This window comes from Leopardus geoffroyi, chromosome C2 (assembly GCF_018350155.1).
Source record: "Leopardus geoffroyi isolate Oge1 chromosome C2, O.geoffroyi_Oge1_pat1.0, whole genome shotgun sequence".
Taxonomy (NCBI): Eukaryota; Metazoa; Chordata; class Mammalia; order Carnivora; family Felidae; genus Leopardus; species Leopardus geoffroyi.
Window position 1 is genome coordinate 121333921 of NC_059333.1, and position 19416 is coordinate 121353336.

The 19416-nt window shown below is 36.7% G+C and overlaps 1 protein-coding gene across 3 annotated transcripts in view; it reads left to right on the forward strand.

Moving 5' to 3' along the window:
• The first annotated feature begins 205 nt into the window (after positions 1 to 205).
• ATR (ATR serine/threonine kinase) overlaps positions 206 to 19416 on the forward strand; it is a 100901-nt gene continuing 81690 nt past the window's right edge. Inside the window, exons 1-10 of one of the 3 annotated variants that reach the window (XM_045503416.1) lie at positions 206 to 351; positions 10163 to 10254; positions 11622 to 11768; positions 13505 to 14382; positions 15177 to 15355; positions 15833 to 16024; positions 17233 to 17432; positions 17741 to 17893; positions 18544 to 18736; positions 18970 to 19232. In XM_045503416.1, coding sequence (XP_045359372.1) covers positions 293 to 351; positions 10163 to 10254; positions 11622 to 11768; positions 13505 to 14382; positions 15177 to 15355; positions 15833 to 16024; positions 17233 to 17432; positions 17741 to 17893; positions 18544 to 18736; positions 18970 to 19232 — 2356 coding nt within the window. In that variant the 5' untranslated portion in view covers positions 206 to 292. Of the gene's footprint in view, positions 352 to 10162; positions 10255 to 11621; positions 11769 to 13504; positions 14383 to 15176; positions 15372 to 15832; positions 16025 to 17232; positions 17433 to 17740; positions 17894 to 18543; positions 18737 to 18969; positions 19233 to 19416 lie in introns of those variants that run through there. The other 2 variants (XM_045503417.1, XM_045503420.1) reach the window with 2 other exon arrangements.

Here is a 19416-nt window from a genome sequence, read left to right on the forward strand (position 1 = left end):
AAACTCGCCACAAATCTCGCCCGCCCCGCCTTCCTCCCTACGTCGGACACACTGTAAGAAACCAAACCTGAGCGCGCTCAGCCTGCTTGCCCCACCCCCTTTCGGCTTCCGGGCCTCCCCCGGGTCCTACGCAGAAAGAGCGGCGCCTGGCGCGCTCCACCAGCAGTGGCTTCCGGGAGGAGTTTTGGGCCCGGCGAGCCACCGTCGGATACCGCGCCTTCCCACCAGAGGTAGCTGTGGAGACGCCGGGAGCCCGTGTCGGCGTCGTTGAGGAGTGCGGCGCATCCTCAACATGGGCGACCACGGCCTGGAGCTGGCGTCTATGATCCCCGCGTTGCGGGAGTTGGGAAGGTAGGGTCAGGCTCGGCCCCTCTGGGTCCCGCGTCCTCCTCCGACGGGCCTGGCCGGAATCTCATGTGTTCTCCCTCCCCTGCGGCGCGCCTGCCTGCCCCGAACCCGTCAACCCCGGCCCTTGTAGATGTGTTCCGCGACTGATTTGAGCGCTTCTCCCTTAGGCGGTTAAAGATATGCGGGTCGTCGCCGCGTACCTTCAGAAAGCCGGTCCAGGGGAGGAGAGGCGCTCGCTGACCGCTCTAGAGCGGCGCCCCGGAGCTTGTTCCCAACCCGGGGTTGCCCTCTGCAGCTGGAAGGAACGGTCCCTTCTGACCACTTTTTGGCCACTTTTTGTACTTATTTGCTTCCCAGAAACCTATGTCCATAGATGAGGGACTTGACCCACGAACTTTCCCCAATTTCTATTTTTTGTGATCGCTCGTGGAGGAATTGGGTTTTTAGCTTTACGTTTTGACCCAAATTGCTTCTTTTAGAAGAAAAATCCACCAGTTCTCTTTTTGTGCAAAGAAGGCCAATTGCTAGAAAAGGCAGTTGGTTTCTTTCTTCAAAGTGAAACCATAGGGCGTTCTGAAGATGTGACTCCTATATTTGATCAGTCAGCCCCCAATCTGTTATTTTAGTCAGAAAACCCAGGGACCTTGCTACAACGTCCACAAAATATAAACGTGTACAGAATGTTTCCAAAGTTTGGAAATAATTTAATATATTAAATTTTTATTTTATTTGCAAAAGCCTGTTTCTGTAAACGGAAGAGTAAAATCAGGTAAACCAGTGTTCTACCTGAAGAGAAGGGTAGGATGTTGATGGCTGCCATCCCCCTTCAGCACACTGGCAACCTTCCCTCAACCAGGCCTGAAAGAAGGCAGGGTTGTTGTTTTGTTTGCCTTTTTTTTTTTTTAAATTGTAACCCACTGCTTGTGGGATTGTACCACTACTGCACTTGAACTATCAGCTGGAATTTTTTAGGCTGTTTGAAAACTTAGAACACGAAGTCAAAACTGATACAAAGCCCATAGGATATTTAATTCTTTTCTGTGGTTCAGTTGTGTTCATCTCTACTTGTTGGCCATACAAGGATATTTAGTTTTCCTCAATCACATAAGAGGATAAATGAAGGAACCACACATGTCTTAACTGAATTATCCTGGTTTTGTGTGTGTTATTTCACTTTGCATGAATGTTGCAAGCATATTCTGTGTTAACATTTTATAAAGTAGCATGAATACAAGTGCTCGTTTTAAGAAATTGATGTACAGATTTCATATTTAGGCTCAATGTGAAGTTCAGGATTTTTTTCTCCACCTTGTTTTAATGTAGAATTAACTGATTAATACTTTTCTTCCCTCTTTTTTCTTCCTTTAAGAGATTGTTAATAAAAGTAATAGTATCTTGGATTTATTTATAGCCTCTTACATCAACAGAGCTTAAGTTACCTTTCATTTCATTCAATTGTAGCCATTCTAAGTGAAAGAATAGAAAAACTGACCGATAGAGAATTGTATAACAATAGTTTTTAATTTTCATGACCTTCTCATTGCAACTGCTTCATTCATGCTTACTCAGTCTCACCGAATCTCCCTGATATAGAATGGACTAAATATTATCACTATTCAGTGAGAAACTGAGTCAAAGAGGGGCACCTGGTGGCTCAGTCGGTTAAATGTCCAACTTTGGCTCGGGTCATGATCTCACGGTTCATGGATTTGAGCCCACCTCGGGCTCTGTGCTGACAACTCAGACCTGGAGCCTGCTTCAGATTCTGTGTCTCCCTCTCTCTCTGCCCCTCCACTGCTTGTGCTCTATCTCTCTGTCTCAAAAATAAGATAAAAACATTAAAAAAAAAAAAAAAAAAGAAAGAAAAACTGAGTCACAGAAATTGAAGAAGCAAAATCAAAAAGATAACAGTTCTTCATTAAATAAAGTAAGCATTGTTATTAATAAAGTAATAAAAAAGGGGGCCTGATCTAAGTATGCCTTTTTCTTTCACTACCCCCAAGCTAAGGAGCTTCTAGTTTCCAACTGTAGTTATATCTGTATCCAAATCTCTAATGTGTTGTGTCGGTAGAGTTTGATTTGTACCATAATAGGATTAATTGATTTTGGTCAAGTCTTCACATAAAGAAGGATTTCTTCACTTTTAACACAAGTTAGAAGTAATATCCCATTTACTTAAATGAGTGATTTGTATTCCAAAGCAACCTAATGTATATAGTGTTTATTTTACTGAATGTTGAGATTTAAACACTGAAGTTTCTGTTCAAACTATGAGTTGTGTTCTGACTTTGTGAGAAGTTTTAATTATATATTTGAAATGAAAATATGTTCTGACTAAACAAATACTGCCTTAGGAATTATCTACTTAGATTTATAATAACAGTTCCAATTACAATTATTTTATATTTCAAAGTATACTGAGATAGTTAAAGAGTAACAGGCCTTTTTAAGGCAGTATTAAAAATCTGAAACAATGAAAAAAAAAACAGTTTCAGAGCTGAGTTTCAGATTCCAACCAAAAAGGCCTTCCCCCCCCCTTTTTTTTCCTTAATTGATTGGCCATTCTATTTCTGAAAAAAGTGAGGTGTCACTGTTTTAATATGTGGGCTTTTCTATCTCAGGGATAAATTTTGCTTCACTGTTTTTTCTTATTAGCACTCTTTTCTCTACATAGTCTTTCAGGGTGATCTCATCCACTCCTGCCTTCAGCTATCCAACTGCTATTTGATGATTCCAAATGTGTTTCTCCAAATCATATCTATCACCTATAGAGCTATTTAAACAACTATATACTGGCAGTTTTAGCTGGGTGTGCAGTTAAGACTCAACATAGTCAATACAAGTTCTACACATATCCCAACTACTTTTCCCCCCCTCTCATTCACTGAGGTAGGGATATCTCAGTAAATCATACCATATTCACTCATTTTTTCCAAACCAGGAATGTAGGAATCATTCTTGACTCCCCATGTCCTTTTGCTACATCTTTGGTCCTTTTTTCATCTTTTTTTTTTTTTTTTTTAATTTTTTTTTCAACGTTTATTTATTTTTGGGACAGAGAGAGACAGAGCATGAACGGGGGAGGGGCAGAGAGAGAGGGAGACACAGAATCGGAAACAGGCTCCAGGCTCTGAGCCATCAGCCCAGAGCCTGACGTGGGGCTCGAACTCACGGACCGCGAGATCGTGACCTGGCTGAAGTCGGACGCTTAACCGACTGCCAGGCACCCCGGTCCTTTTTTCATCTTTACTCTTCCCTAAATAACTTCATCTAGTTCCATAGCTTTAAATACCATCTATATTCTGATAACTCCCAAATTTATATCTCTAGCCCAGAAATATTATTAGATTGCATACTGTTGAACATCTATATCCAGTATGAAAATTTGCATATCCAAAGCAGAACTCTGGACTTATTTTCCTTAAACTTGTTCCTTCCCTATGTTATTGTAAATGTACTGACCAAAAGCCTAGGAGTTATTCTTGATTCTTTCCCTTATCCCTTAATAATCTATCAGCACATCCTGCCAACCCTATCTTTAAAATCTACTTTTTGGGGGCGCCTGGGTGGCGCAGTCGGTTAAGCGTCCGACTTCAGCCAGGTCATGATCTCGCGGTCCGTGAGTTCGAGCCCCGCGTCAGGCTATGGGCTGATGATGGCTCAGAGCCTGGAGCCTGTTTCCGATTCTGTGTCTCCCTCTCTCTCTGCCCCTCCCCCGTTCATGCTCTGTCTCTCTCTGTCCCAAAAATAAATAAACGTTGAAAAAAAAAATTTTTTTTTTAAATCTACTTTTTGGAGCGCCTAGGTGGCTCAGTCAGTTAAGTGTCCCAACTCTTAATTTTGGCTCAGGTCATGATCTAACAGTTCGTCAGTTCAAGCCTCGCATTGGGCTCTGCGCTAACAGTGCTGATTTGCATGGGATTCTCTCTCTCCCTCCTTTCCTCCTCCCCACCCCCCCCCCCCGCCCCTGCCCTGCTAGTTGCCTATCCCAAAATAAATAAATAAACTTAAAAATAAAGTAAAATATATTTCTCGCCATTTCCACTGCTATTCTTATAATTTCTTATCTAGGCTATTGTAATTTCTCAGCTAATTTCTTCATTTCCATTTTACCCACTTATAATGGATTTCTTACTCAGCAACCAAAGTGATGTAAACGACCATAAATTATATTGTATATTATACAGCATTACTTCTCTGTTTAAAACCTTCCATTAGTTATCTAGCACACTTAGAACAAAATCCAAACTTCCTCCCAAGGCTTCTAAGGTTCTGCATTTTCTGGCCTCTGCCTGCCTCTGACCTCGTGGCCACAGATCCTTCCCTTACTCTGCTCCAATATCATTGGCCTTGTTTTTCCTTATGCGCCACGGTCATTCCAGCCTTCAGTCTTTTGCACTTTGCTGTTTCTTCTCTCTGAACAGACTGGTTCTGTTCAGATGTCATTTTGGAGAGGCCTTCTCTGACCTTCCTGCTTAAAATTACTTTATAATCACAAGATATTTTCAGACAGTGATAGTTGCCATTAAAATATTAAATGGGCAGTGGGAGGGAGATGATGCTGGGGAGCAGCAACATTAGCCACTAAGAGGAGATTTGAATGATAAGAAGCCAGTATCTGAAATAGAATTGGAAGTATAAGGGTCTCTAAGTGGGAATGAGCAAAAGAATAGGAAGAAGGATGAAACACAGGAAGCGAAGAGGGGACTGGTGTGAGAGTTAAGGGTGGAGGAGTAGCCAGGGGCCAGATCCTTTAGTACCTTACAGGTCAGAATAAGAGTTATATTTTAAGGGCAATGGGAAGCCATTGGAATGCTTTAAACAGGGAAATAATGTAATTCAAGTTTTAAAAATACGGGGCACCTGGATGGCTCAATTGGTAAATGCCCAACTTTTGATTTTGACTCAGGTCATGATCCCAGAGTCATGGGGTCCAGCCCCAAGTCAGCATGATATGCTGAGTGTGGAGCCTGTTTAAGATTTTCTCTCTCCCTCTCTCCCTCCCTCCTTCTCCCCCCTTTCCCTCCCTTCTCTCCCTGCTTGTGTGTGCACGCACATGCGTTCTCTCTCTCTCAAAAAAATTCCAAAACATGTTGACTCTTCACTCCTACTTAGAACCTTTTGATGTCTCATTGCCTTCAGTACAAAATCCAACCTCTTTAGTTTGTTCTTTGAACTTTGACCTTATAGTCGCTCTTCAGCTTCATCTATTTACTGTCTCCCTCTTCTTTAGCCACATAGAACCTCTTAATAGCTTTTAGAGCATCCTGTGTTCATTCTTACTACTGATCATTTGCTCGTGCTGTTTCTTTTGCTTGGAATAATCCTCCTTTCCCTGATTTTACCTGCCTAGCCCCTTAGGGACTTAGGTTTGTATCACTTCCTTCAGGGAGCTTTGACTGATAAGCTCTGCTCAGAGCCAAGTGACCCTCTTGTGTTCTATCTTGGCTCTATTAATACAACCATGCTGTGTAAAAATTACCTGTTTACTTTTTTTAACTTTTTTTTTTTTAAGTTTATTTATTTTGAGAGAGCGAGTGGGAGAGAGGGGCAGAGAGATAGGGAGAATTCCAAGCAGTCTCTGCACATGGTGGCCACAGAGCCTGATGCAGGGCTCAAACTCACAAAACCATGAGATCCTGACCCTCAGGTTAAGAGTCAGATGCTCAACTGACTGAGCCACTCAGGTGCCCCTACTTTTTTGAAAAAGGTATACCCTCTTAGCTCCATTCCAAGGTAGAGGTTGTATAATAAGTGCTCACTCTCCCATGAGTCATTATTCTAATAGTACATCTAATGAATGATAATCAATTCACCTTTTTAAAAAACTGACCAAAAATGACACAAATAATAGGAATGATCTTTATACAAAATTAAACTTTGTAGAAAACTCAACCACCACCTAGGGTCCTGATTCCTCTCCTGACACACCTCCTCATTCACATTTCTAAATGATTCTTGCTAAATTACACTTAGTTTATAAAGATAAACTCATTTGATTTTGTCTAAAACAATTCATGTTACCTTGTAATTTCAGACTTTATAAATTTTTGTTATATTTAAATCTGTGATGTCATATAATATGGTAGCCACTACAGCTGGTCTAGGTTGAGAAGAATTTCAAAGACTTAGTAAAAAAAAAAAAAAAAAAAAAGGTAAAACAATCACTTTAGTAATTTCAGGGCATCTGAGCAGTTCATTTGGTTGAGCATCTAACTCTTGATTTCAGCTCAGGTTGTGGATTGGAGCCCCATGTTGGTCTCCATGCTGAGCAAGGAGTCAGCTTGAGATTCTCATTCTCTCTCACTCGCTCTCTCCCCCCCCGCTCTCCCCCCCTTCCCCGTCCCTCTCTCCCTCTGCCCCTTTCCCCTGCTTGCACACTCTCTCTATATATATAAAAATTTTTTTTATTTTAATATCAGTTACAGTTCAAATAATATTTTGGATATATTATGAAGAAAACTATTGTTTGTTTCTCTCTTTTTTAAATTTTTTAATGTTTATTTATTTTTGGGAGAGAAAGAGCATGAGCAGGGGAGGGGCAGAGAAAGGGGACACAGAATCTGAAGCAGGCTTCAGGCTCTGAGCTGTCAGCACACAGCCTAATGTGGGGCTTGAACTCACAAACCATGAGATCATGACCTGAGCCGATACTCAACCGACTGAGCCACCCAGGTACCCTCCCCTTTTTTTTTTTTTTTTTTTTTTAAGGAGGCTTCATGCCCAGTGCAAGGCCTAATGTGGGGCAGGAACTCACAACCCTAAGATCACAAGACCTGAGCTGAGATCAAGAGTTGGACACTTAACCTACTGAGCCACCCACATGGCTTTCTATTCTTAATGTGGCTACTAGAAAATTTTGAAGTGCACATGTGACTTGCATTGTTTCCATTGGCCAAGGCTGGTTTAAATAATAAGATAAACGGTACCAAGTTTTTTCCACTTTCATGTAAAAATAAAACTACTTGGTCTTTGAGTCTATATACCTAAGGTTATTATGTGTAAATACTGGTGATTTCAGTAACTTAGTAGTTTCAATTTGGGAAGATAAAAATTCTGGAGATGGTGGTGATAGCGTAGAATAATGAGAACATACTTAATGCCATGGAGCTGTACACTTAAAATGGTTAAAATAAATGTTAAGTATATTTGACCATAATAAAAAATAATTCAAAGGACATTTTAACAAACTAATTTGATACTGTTGACAGCTCCCTCCTTGAAATTCTAACTTTGTTTCTAGAATATACCTCATAACATTTTTCTTTTTATTTCTCTGGTTCTTTCCCTTTCTTCTTCATGGCTCCTTTAACTTAAAGTTCTCTCTTTGGCTTTCTTATTACTTCTTACTCTGCACTAATTTTCAGGGCTTCCACTACTACTAGCTGTAGTGGTGGTAGATTATATAATCTCCATGAATGTCAGGCTCCTCATATGCAAATTAGAGTTTAATGTCCCAAACTTATTGCTTGTGAAATATGTAATAATGCAGATAATATGTTTAGCCTTGTTTAGTAGATGTTATTATATAATGATAATTTAATCTATATATCTGGCTAGGTATTTCTTGAGGACTAGAGCTTTAATTTTTCCCCCCCCTAGTAAACTCTGTGCCCAACTTGGGACTTGAATTCATGACCCTGAGACCAAACCTCACATTCTCTACTGACTGAACCAGCCAGGTGCCCCTTAAGGACCAGAACTTTAATTCTAACAATCTTTTGTACATCCCATTTAGTTGTTCTCTTGAGACCTTAAATTCAGTGTTTCTAAAACTGGTTTTGTTTTTTCTCCCCGGACCTGTTCTTCCTCATGTGTTAACTCTTTTGGTGAATGGCCTCACAGTCCACCCTGGATAGAGGCCTAGGTTGACTTATCAGTCTCCTCCACTAACCTGTCACCTCTCCCAGAGATTGTTTCTGGTGTGTACTGTGGCACATTATAGGTGCTCAGTAAATGTTGATTATATGAATGACTAGAATTCCTCATCCTATGTGGTAGAATACAGACTTTGTACTATATTCTTACATGCTATTTTGTGCTGGTTTGTACCAAATCATGGAATTCAAGTTTAATTCATTGATTCTAGGATACTATTGCTCTGCTTAATTATTGTATCTCCTCTTAATATTTATATTTCTTGATTGGTCCTAATACTCATGTATGTAATTTTCCCTAATATTTTATTAAATTTTCATTGTGGAAAATTTCAAGCATACAAAAGAAGAAAAATAGTATGTCATTTGCCCATTTTACAACTATCAATTCACGCCCTTCTTTCTCTCAACTCATACTACTTTGAAGCAAATTCCAGGTAGTTCCTTTTTTTTTTTTTAAGATTTTACTTTTAAGTAATCTCTACACCAAATGTGGGGCTTGAACTCATAACCCCGAAATCAAGAGTCACATGCTCTACCAACTGAGCCAACCCGGTGCTCCAACTTTGAAGCAAATTCTAGACATCATTTCATCCATAAATATCAGCATTTATCTGTAAAGCATAAAGACTTTTAAAATATATTACAGTACCATTATTTCACCTAAAAATATGTATTCTTTTAAATTAAAAAATTTGGGGGGCGCCTGGGTGGCTCTGTCAGTTAAGCATCTGACTTTGGCTCAGGTCATGATCTTGGGTTTCGTGAGTCTGAACTCCATGTTGGGCTCTGTGCTGACAGCTTAGAGCCTGGAGCCTCTTTGGGTTCTGTGACTCCCTCTCTCTCTGCCCCTCCCCTGCTCACACTCTTGTCTCTCTCTGTCTCAAAAAAGAAATAAATGTTAAAAAAATTTTTTTTAATAAAAAAATAAATTTTTTAGACTTTTTATTTTTTGTATTTTAGAGAGAGAGAGAGAGAGTGTGCACTTGAGTGGGGGAGAGGCATGGGGGGGAGAGAGAAGGGGGGGAGAGAGAGAGAGAGAGAGACATTGGGAGAGAATCTCAAGCAGGCTTCATGCCCAGTGCGACCCTGGGATCACGATCTGAGCTGAAACCGAGAGTCAGATGCTCAACTGACTTAGTCACCCAGACACCCCCAAAGTAATTTCTTAATAACATCAGATATCTAGTCTGTGTTTAAATTTTCCCAGTTTGTCATATACAGTTTGTTAATAGTTTTTATTTTTTTTGGGGGGGGGGTTTGTTTTGTTTAATCAGAATCCATTGCAGGATCATAGATTATCATTGATTGATAGGGCTCTTAAGTCTTGATTATAGGTTTTTCCTCCCCCCTTTTTTTTGCCTTTGGAATTTATTTGTTGAAGACACTGTTCTGTAGCCAAGACTAGATCACCACTGCTCAATAGAAATAAAATGCAAGCCACATGTAGAATTTAAAATTTTCCTGTAGTGACATTACATAAAGTAAAAAGAAATAGGTGAAATTAATTTTTAATAATATATTTTAACTCAGTATATCTAGATATTGTCATTTCTACATATAATTAATATAATGTTATTAATGTATATATATTTTCTGGTACCAAATATTCAAAATCTGATGTATATTTTTTACTTAAAGCACGTATCAATTTGGACTAACCAGATTTCAAGTGTTCAATAGCTACATCAATCATGGCTATCGTATTGGGCAGGGCAGGTCTAGATTTTGCATATTGGATACTGTGGTGTCATTTAGCAAGTTTTTTCCCTTTTAAATCAGTAACATGTATTTAGATTTTTCTTTCATTTTTAAACAGAAGGATACAATGAATGTCATCATTAAAACTAAACACATTTGATAAATTCAACTTTAGAGAGTTTTTTACGAATGAAATTGTCTCTTTAAGGGTTAAAAACTCTTTATTTGTGTTTTAGTGCCAGTCCAGAGGAATATAATACAGTTGTACAGAAGCCAAGACAAATTCTATGTCAGTTCATTGACCGAATACTTACAGATGTAAATGTTGGTAAGAAACAGTTATTTCTTATAGAAGTTTTATAAATTGTTTTCTTTTTCATATATACATTATGCTAGCATTTTTGTCCATGTAGTTTTAAATGTAGAGTTAGTATCTATGATAGTTACTATTTTCAAACAAGTTGCTTACAACATTAACTTTTTTTTTTGAGACTACATGTACTATGTATACACGGGGAGGGAGAGGGAGAATCTTAAGCAGCCTAAACCTGGTGCAGAACCCAACATGGGGCTCAGTCCTATGATCCTGGAATAATGACTTGAGCCAAAACCATTACTTGAGCCAAAATCATGACTCAGATTCTTAATCAGCTGAGCCACCCAGGCCCCCCTACAATATTAACTTAGTACATAATGTGACTTAAGCATTTAAAGTAATTCTATTTTCTAGGCACCTGGGTGGCTCAGTCGCTTAAAGTAATTCTATTTTCCTGCTTTTCCTGCATTTTCTGCTACTTGCTATGGAGTTCTTTGATATACGATATTATAATAGATAAAAAATAGTTGGCCATTTCTAATCATGTGCATCCTATTTTAGCTAGGTCTTTCACTAGTGGTTGAGAAATAAATGCCATTTAAATATTCTTTACAAGTTAGTGACTTTGTGGGAGGTAAGAGGTTCCAGTGAGTTGTTGAAATAACTATTTCCTGTTTGTGGCAGTGTAGAAAACAAATATTACCAACCTGGCAACGTGGTGTCCCATTGGTCACATCTGTTAAAATTACACAGAAGGGGTAATATAAAGTAGCATTTGGCTAATGGTTTATAAATTTAATTTCAAATTTGGCACAGATTTAATGACTTAATAGTCATTTAGCCTTTCTTTTTTCTGTCAATAAAATTATGAGTTGCTGAAAAACAACAAAGGGCTACTAACTACTTGCATAATGTATTTTCATGTAGTACTCCCTTCCCTCTCTTTAGAGCACTTGCCCTTCACCTCTCTGACCAACTTTTCATCATCTAGGAATCTATTCCTTCACAGCATCTTCCCAGACACTCACTTCCTGCACGGTGGATTAGAGCAGTTAACATACTATATTATAACTATCAGCTTATTTATCTGATTCCCTCACCTGTTCAGGTAAAGTTTTTTTTCCCCCTCAGATTTTGGTACAGTGCCAGGCATATTGTAGGCCTGTAATATATATTTGGTGAATGGATGTATAATAGATGAATGTGCCTGGTTTTTAAACATTTAAAATTAGAAAGATAGGACCATGGAGTTTAGCCCCATCAGTTTATCCTGAGCACTGTATTAGACACAATTCTGGTCACCAAAGTCTAGTTTTTTAACAAAAGAACTGTCATTTCATTTGTCATGCCTCTTTAAGGTGAATTTTGTATTATTTTAGTTGCTCTAGAACTTGTAAAGAAAACTGACTCCCAGCCAACCTCTGTGATGTTGCTTGATTTCATCCAGCATATAATGAAGTCCTCCCCACTTATGTTTGTAAATGTGAATGGAAGCCAAGGGCAAAATGAGGTCAAAGACAGTATTGGTGAGTCCTACTATTTGTGCATTCATTTGCAGCTGGTTTTATGAAATTTACCCTCTTCTGCTCTTCTAAATTATAACATACATTTTATACATATTTTGGTCAAATTTGCTATAAACGTGAAGGAGCAAAATGGTAATTGTTAATTTTGTTTTGTGCATCCTTATTGTTTTCTTTAGTTTTAAACTAGATACCGAAGATGGAACAGAAATAACCAAATTTGTTTATTTGCCATTGGGCACTTAAGCAGTTTTCTTTTTTCTGTTTTTGATAATCTCTTTCTTCTAGATCAGGCATTAGCAAACCGTGGCCCACAGGCCTCCTGCCTGTGTTTGTAAACAAAGTTTTATTGCAAAAGCCATGTTTTTTACTTAATATTTACTTACTGTATGTAACTACTAGAAAGGCAGCATTGAGTAGTTGACATGGAAGCCATAAAGCCCTCAAGCCTAAAATATTTCCTATCTAGCCCTTTAAGAATAACTCCTAGATGTTGAAGCTTTTTTCCAGGCTTTATCCTTATTGTTCCTACTACTTTTGCCCCTTTATTGGCCTCCTTATAAAAAGATGTAAAGCTATCATCTTTTTTTCTGTACAATGCATAGAGTATTAAAAATGTTTTTTAACTTTTTTTAATGTTTTTATTTCTGAGAGAGAGAGAGAGAGAGAGAGAGAGAGAGAGAGAGAGAGTGCACGCAAGTGGGGAGGGGCAGAGAGAGAGGGAGACACAGAATCCGAAGCCGGCTCTAAGCTCTGAGCTGTCAGCACAGAGCCCGACACAGAGCTCGAACTGAAGTACTGGTATATCATGACCTGAGCCGAGGTCAGCACTTAACTGACTGAGCCATCCAGGCATCCCTGTCTATATTCTTTACTACACTTTTTTAAATAACAGGTCACAACCCATTAATAGGTTATGAAGATAAAATGTAATTAGAAAATATCATAATACATTGCATGTAATAAATACTGTTTCATGAAACTTTTGTTTCATATATTTAAATAAAATAAATATGCATATGTAAACTGGGTCATGATATAAAATGTATCTTAGTTGTGATCAAAAAGTTTTAGAAACTGTATTACAGGAATCAGGAGGACTGTGACTGATTTGTTTTTGTGCACCTGGGACAGAGTTGATACTCAAATATTTGTTGAAGGAGTGATAATAGTAACCATTTGTTGAACTTCAAGCACTATGCTGAGAATTTAACATATATCATCTTGCTTCATTCTCATGGTAACCCTTATGACTCCCTTCTTATAGATGAAGTTACAGAGGTTCAGAGAGATGAAAAGTTCACACAACCAATAAGTGAAAAGCTAGGACTTAGACTCGAAAATTGGTATTCTAAATTACTGTTCAGTATTTCCATTGTGTAAGGAATGTTTTAGACTATTTTGTTAGTGAAGTTTATACTTTAAAAATGAATCATCAGGGGCACCTGGATGACTCAGTCAGTAAGCGTCTGACTTCGGATCAGGTCGTGATCTCACGGTTTGTGGGTTCAAGCTCCCTTTGGGCACTGTGCTGACAGCTCAGACCTGGAGCTTGCTTCAGATTCTGTGTCTCCTCTCTGCTCCTCCCCTGCTCTCGCTCTCACTCTCTCTCTCTATTTCTCTGTCTCTGTGTCTCCAAAATAAATAAACATTAAAAAAATTTTTTTAATGAATCATCAAGCATTTAGCAAATTAATTAACATTTCTGATGGACTTATTTAATATTTTTTATTTCAAAGAATTCAGTAATTGGATCATAACAAGACTTCTGCGGATTGCAGCAACTCCATCCTGTCATACGTTACACAAGAAAATCTGTGAAGTTATCTGCTCATTATTATTTCTTTTTAAAAGCAAGAGTCCTGCAATTTTTGGAGTACTAACAAAGGAATTACTGCATCTTTTTGAAGATGTGATTTGCCTCCATAAAAGAAATGCAGTGGGACACTTTGTGGAATGGCCAGTGGTAGTTAGCCGATTTTTAAGTCAATTAGATGAACATGTGGGATATTTACAACCAGCTCCTTTGCAATTCATGAACATGCAAAATTTAGAATTTATTGAAGTCACCTTATTAACAGTTCTTATTCGTATTATTGCAATTGTGTTTTTTAGAAGGCAAGAACTCTTACTTTGGCAGATAGGTTGTATGCTGCTAGAGTATGGTAGTCCAAAAATTAAATCCTTAGCAATTAGCCTTTTAACTGAACTCTTTGAGCTTGGAGGATTACCAGCACAACCAGCCAGCACTTTTTTCCGGTCATTTTTGGAATTATTAAAACATCTTGTAGAAATGGATGCTGACCAGTTGAAACTCTATGAAGAGCCATTATCAAAGCTGATAAAAACACTATTTCCCTTTGAAGCAGAAGCTTATAGAAATATTGAACCTGTCTATTTAAATATGCTGCTGGAAAAACTCTGTGTCATGTTTGAAGATGGTGTGCTTATGCGGCTTAAGTCTGATTTGCTAAAAGCAGCTTTGTGCCACTTACTGCAGTATTTCCTTAAATATGTGCCAGCTGGGTATGAATCTGCTCTACAAGTCAGGAAGGTTTATGTGAGAAACATTTGTAAAGTTCTTGTGGATGTGCTTGGATTTCAGGTAGATGCAGAGGTAAGTCATTTTTAAGGTTTCTTAATAAGTATGTATTTTGTTTATAACTTAAGCATATATGTCATATGTATTAGTGAGAAAATAGATTGTCTTTAATAATGTATATTCAGAATGGAATGATTTTCACAATCCACTTTGGCTCCTTATTCTGAATTTTTACTTTGATTTGAGAAAGATTTGTTCACTAAGTTGGTAATGAACTGCCAATAGGGTAGCAGGTTTTAAAGTAGGCTTTGTGAAGTGTAAGCATGTTTAGTGCATTATTAAAAGGGGGCCAGTTATCAACTTAATTACAAAAACTTTGAGCACTCACCTAGATTTTATCTTTGACATGTTATAATCAATCACTTGTAGGAAACCTATGATTACATAGTACTAATCATGCCAAATTATGCCTTTTTTTCTTATTTGGACTGTGAGAGACAGGCAGTACAATAAAATGTGCAGTAACTTGAGTAAATACTTTATCTAAAAGTCTTGCTTGATTTGTAGTATGAAAGAGTTTAGTAATTCCCTTATAGAATTTTTCTTTGTAGTATTTTGATGGAAGGAAAAACAGATGAGAGAATATATGTTAAGACTTTTAAGACTGTACAACCATAATTGTAGGTACAGAACCACATATATGTCTATTTATAGGTTGTGAAATTATATAGATTAACTTAGGTCTTTGTTTTACTGATGAGACTCTGAAAATAGTTTACCTTATTAAAAAACTTACAACCTAATAAATTTTTGCAGTCTGTTAATAACATTTTCTAAGATAGTTTTTGAAATTATTTTTACTTTCTCAGTATTTGTTGGGCCCACTTTATGCCACTTTAAAAATGGAAAGTATGGAAATCATTGAGGAGGTTCAGTGCCAAATTCAACAGGAAAACCTCAGCAGTAATAGTGATGTAATATCATCCAAAAGACGTCGACTCAGCTCATCTCTAAACTCTTCCAAAAGACCACCAAAACAGACTGAGGAGTATGACCTTCATTCAGTTTGTATTTAGTGATTTAATAAAACTTTATTCACTTTTAAAAATCATCTTTAGTTAAGTGCTTTGACTTAAATACATACCATTGTTCTTTCTAAAGGTAGTCAAAGGAATGCTTAAAATATTTTAATACTTGTAGCCCATTCGAGTATGAAAGATAACATGGCTACATAAGGTTACTTAAAAGATTTTTTAAGTTATTACTTGCCTGTCTAATTTAACTTTTTAGTATCTGAAAAATCTCTGAGATTGCATATCTGTCAGCAGTTTAAAATACATTAACAAATAAACTTTGTGTATAATGTGATCAAAGAATTCCCATATTGCAGTTAGCCCTGAAAGTTGTTTTAAATACATTGTACTATAAATTTCAGTACTTGGCATTACATGTTATGTTTTGTTTTAAATATTTTTCACATTTGAACCAATGAATATCTTTACACTGTGGTTATAATAAATTACAGAATTAAACATGTGGATATGAACAAAAAGAGCATATTATGGAGTACACTGAAACAGAAAGCTGAATCCCTTCAGATTTCCCTTGAATGTGGTAGTCTAAAGAATCCTGTTATCGAGACTTTAGAAGGAATCACGGTTATCCTACAACTGACTGCTCTGTGTACTGTTCATTGTTCTCATCAAAACATGGACTGGTAAAACAACTTGTATTTTCTGGGTGGGTTTTCTGTAATAAATTTGGATGTATTGTTTTAGGAGACCTCATTATTCACTCAATTTGTGTGACCTGACAACATACATTTTTTAGTGAAATGGAAAGGTAATTTGTTTTTTATTGAGCACCTGCTAAATGCTAGGTACTATATTAAGTACTATACATATATTATTTAATCTTTACAACAGTTCTGTAAGGTAAATGCTGTTATGCCTACTTTACAAATTGGAGATTGAGGTTTAGAGAAATTGAGACTAAGTCATGTGTTCAGTCCAGATGGTCTCAACAACACCTTACTTTCTCCAGGCTCTTTCTTTGGAACAGCTCCCACTATGAGACCAGTAGGTAGAGTATATATTCTAAGGACAGGAGAAGAAGGGGTGAGGAGCCTCTGATGTTCTGGGTCCATCTCGAGGGTAACCTGGTGTTCCAGTTCCTCTTAATTACTTCCTCTAACAAGACTCTTTGTCTGAACTTTCCTGCGCACATATAATTAGAAAGTAGCAGAGCACATTTTTATATAACTAAAAACTCATTGTTCTTTTAGTCAAACATTTAGCCAAAAGAACATTTCCTTTTGATAATAAGAGTAGGGATTTAGAACTCCTTGGAAGTATATTTTCAGTTTAGTACTTTTAAGATGGTTAATTATTCTATCAGAAAAAGCAAGTGTGAATCATCTCTGAAGATGTAGTCTTATTTTTACTGCCAAGTTATAGACTAAAACTCTTTGTTAACTTTTTACATGATCATTTATTCTGTATTTTCTGACTCTTAATTAGCCAATAAAAAGTTATGAAAGAGATTTTAGAGAAACTATATTACCTCAGATTGTATTACATTTAGAATTTGAAACAACTTGAAGGAATAGCTAATTAGACTGCAGTCTACTCTTCTATAATTAAGGGTTTACCAAGCCAGTTAATAATTATGCAGGGATATCTTCTGTCATTTTTTAGGCCTGGGATACTGCATTTAAATATTGTAGATTATTTTAATTACCAAATCCTAGGACTGATGTAAAGAGACTAAGCTTAAAATAATAATGGCATATTAATTGACGTGCATATTTACTTTGAATTGGTTTAAAATTGTGTTAGTTTTATACTCACAATTTCTTTTGACTTAACTGCAATATTAGGTTAGACTATAATAAATTTATTGTAATTCTGTTTCTTAAAAATGTATTAACTGCAGCCATAATTTCAAGGACTGTCAACAGAAATGTAAGAAGAAACCTTCAGTAGTGGTAACTTGGATGTCTTTGGATTTTTACACAAAAGTGCTTAAGAGCTGTAGGAGTTTGTTAGAATCTGTTCAGAAACCTGACCTGGAGGCAGTTATTGATAAAGTGGTGAAAATATATGATGCTCTAATTTATATTCACGGTGAGTATAAATACACAGTAGAACAAAACAACCTTTAAAGGTCATCAGTGTAGAATATAACTATTAACTTTTTTTATTTGAGAATTTCTGAAGAATGCTGAGAAAATGCATGGATGCGTATCTTTGTAAAGTCACGTTTAATTTCTTTGGGTTACAGACCTCAGAACATCATCTCTATGTTAAGAACCTTTGTTTATTGAATGCTGTAATTCCACTTGATGTTTAGAACATCTATTTTTATTGAGCAACAAGACACAGTTAAATATGATTAAGGAAAAATTATAATCACCTGTTGTGTGTTTCTGTAGTAAAAACTTCATTTGAAGATCATATACTGGAAGATTTATGTGGAATGCTCTCACTTCCATGGATTCATTCCCATTCTGATGATGGCTTTTTAAAGTTGACTACATTTGCCACTAATCTTCTAGCATTAAGCCAGAGGATTTCTGATAGCTGCTGTAAGTGGTCACAAAATTCTGTGTGGTTTAACTCATGTCTATATGGGACTTCTAACACATTGCTGTGTTTTTTTTTTTTCATTAATTTAAAAAGTACATTTTTACCAATTCAAAAAGTAATTAGACATCTAAAAAGTAACAAATTGAAAAAATTATAGGATTTGCACACCCCAAGTATTCTGCCACATTGTTCTCCAAAGATGCCATTCCAGTTTACATTCCTTTTAGCAAAATAGGAGAGAATTTCTGTTGTCTCACATCCTCACTTTGTCAGACTAAAATGTTTGCTGTCAAAAGAAAGAAAAAATGGTAAGGAGGTAATTAAAATAATTTTTTTTTTTTTTTTTAACTATCTGATGGGTGTGATTTTTAGTTGCATTTCTCTGGTTACATGTAGTAGGATTGTACGTAGATGTTTTTCAGTGCATGTGCTTTATTTTTTAAAAAGGAGTTTTTAATTAAATATATATATTTGAGATGTTACTTGAGTTTATGACAATTGATATATATATATAAATGTGTATGATGTATATAAATATATATGCGTATAAATATAAATGTGTATAAATATATATAAATGTGTATATTGATATGTATATAAGTTAAAATTAATATTTAGAAATAGTTTTTAATAGACTTAATTTTTTCAGCACCACAGGCACAGTCACGGTGTGTGTTTCTTCTAACTTTATTTCCAAGAAGAATATTCCTTGAATGGAGAACAGCAGTTTATAGCTGGGCCCTACAGAGCTCCCATGAAGTAATCCGGGCTAGTTGTGTTAAGGGATTTTTTATCTTGTTGCAGCAGCAGAATTCTTGTAACAGAGTTCCCAAGATTCTTATGTATGTATTAATATTTTAATTTGAATATATAACTTGCTTGGAAAGATCATACTGTATGCAAATATATGTATATTGCTGGGTGTATGCAACAAATGTTGCTTTTTGTTTTGAAATTTAAGTTTTCTTCCTTTTAGGCTTTGTCTTACCATTACTTTTTCCCCAAATTAAGCAAGACTATTTAGACCACAAAATTAAGCAAGGTTTAGTTAGTGTATTTTCTTTTTTCTCCCCAGAGATAAAGTCAAAGATGATTCCGACTTTGTCAAGAAAGAATTTGCCTCTATTCTTGGTCAACTTGTCTGTACACTTCATGGCATGTTTCATTTGACAAGTTCTTTAACAGAACCTTTCTCTGAACATGGACATATTGACCTATTCTGTAAAAGCCTAAAAGTCACTTCTCAACATGAATGTTCATCTTCTCAACTAAAAGCTTCTGTTTGCAAGCCATTCCTTTTTCTACTGAAAAAAAAAACACCTAGTCCAGTGAAACTTGGTGAGTGATTTGTTATGACTTATTTAATGTTTTAACATCTTTTTTTTTTTTTAACTTTATTTATTTTTGAGACAGATTGAGCACAAGTGGGGGAGGGACAGAGAGAGGGAGAGAATCCCAAGCAGGCTCCACAGTGTCAGCACATAGCCAGATGTGAGGGTCTGGAACTCACGAACCGTGAAAT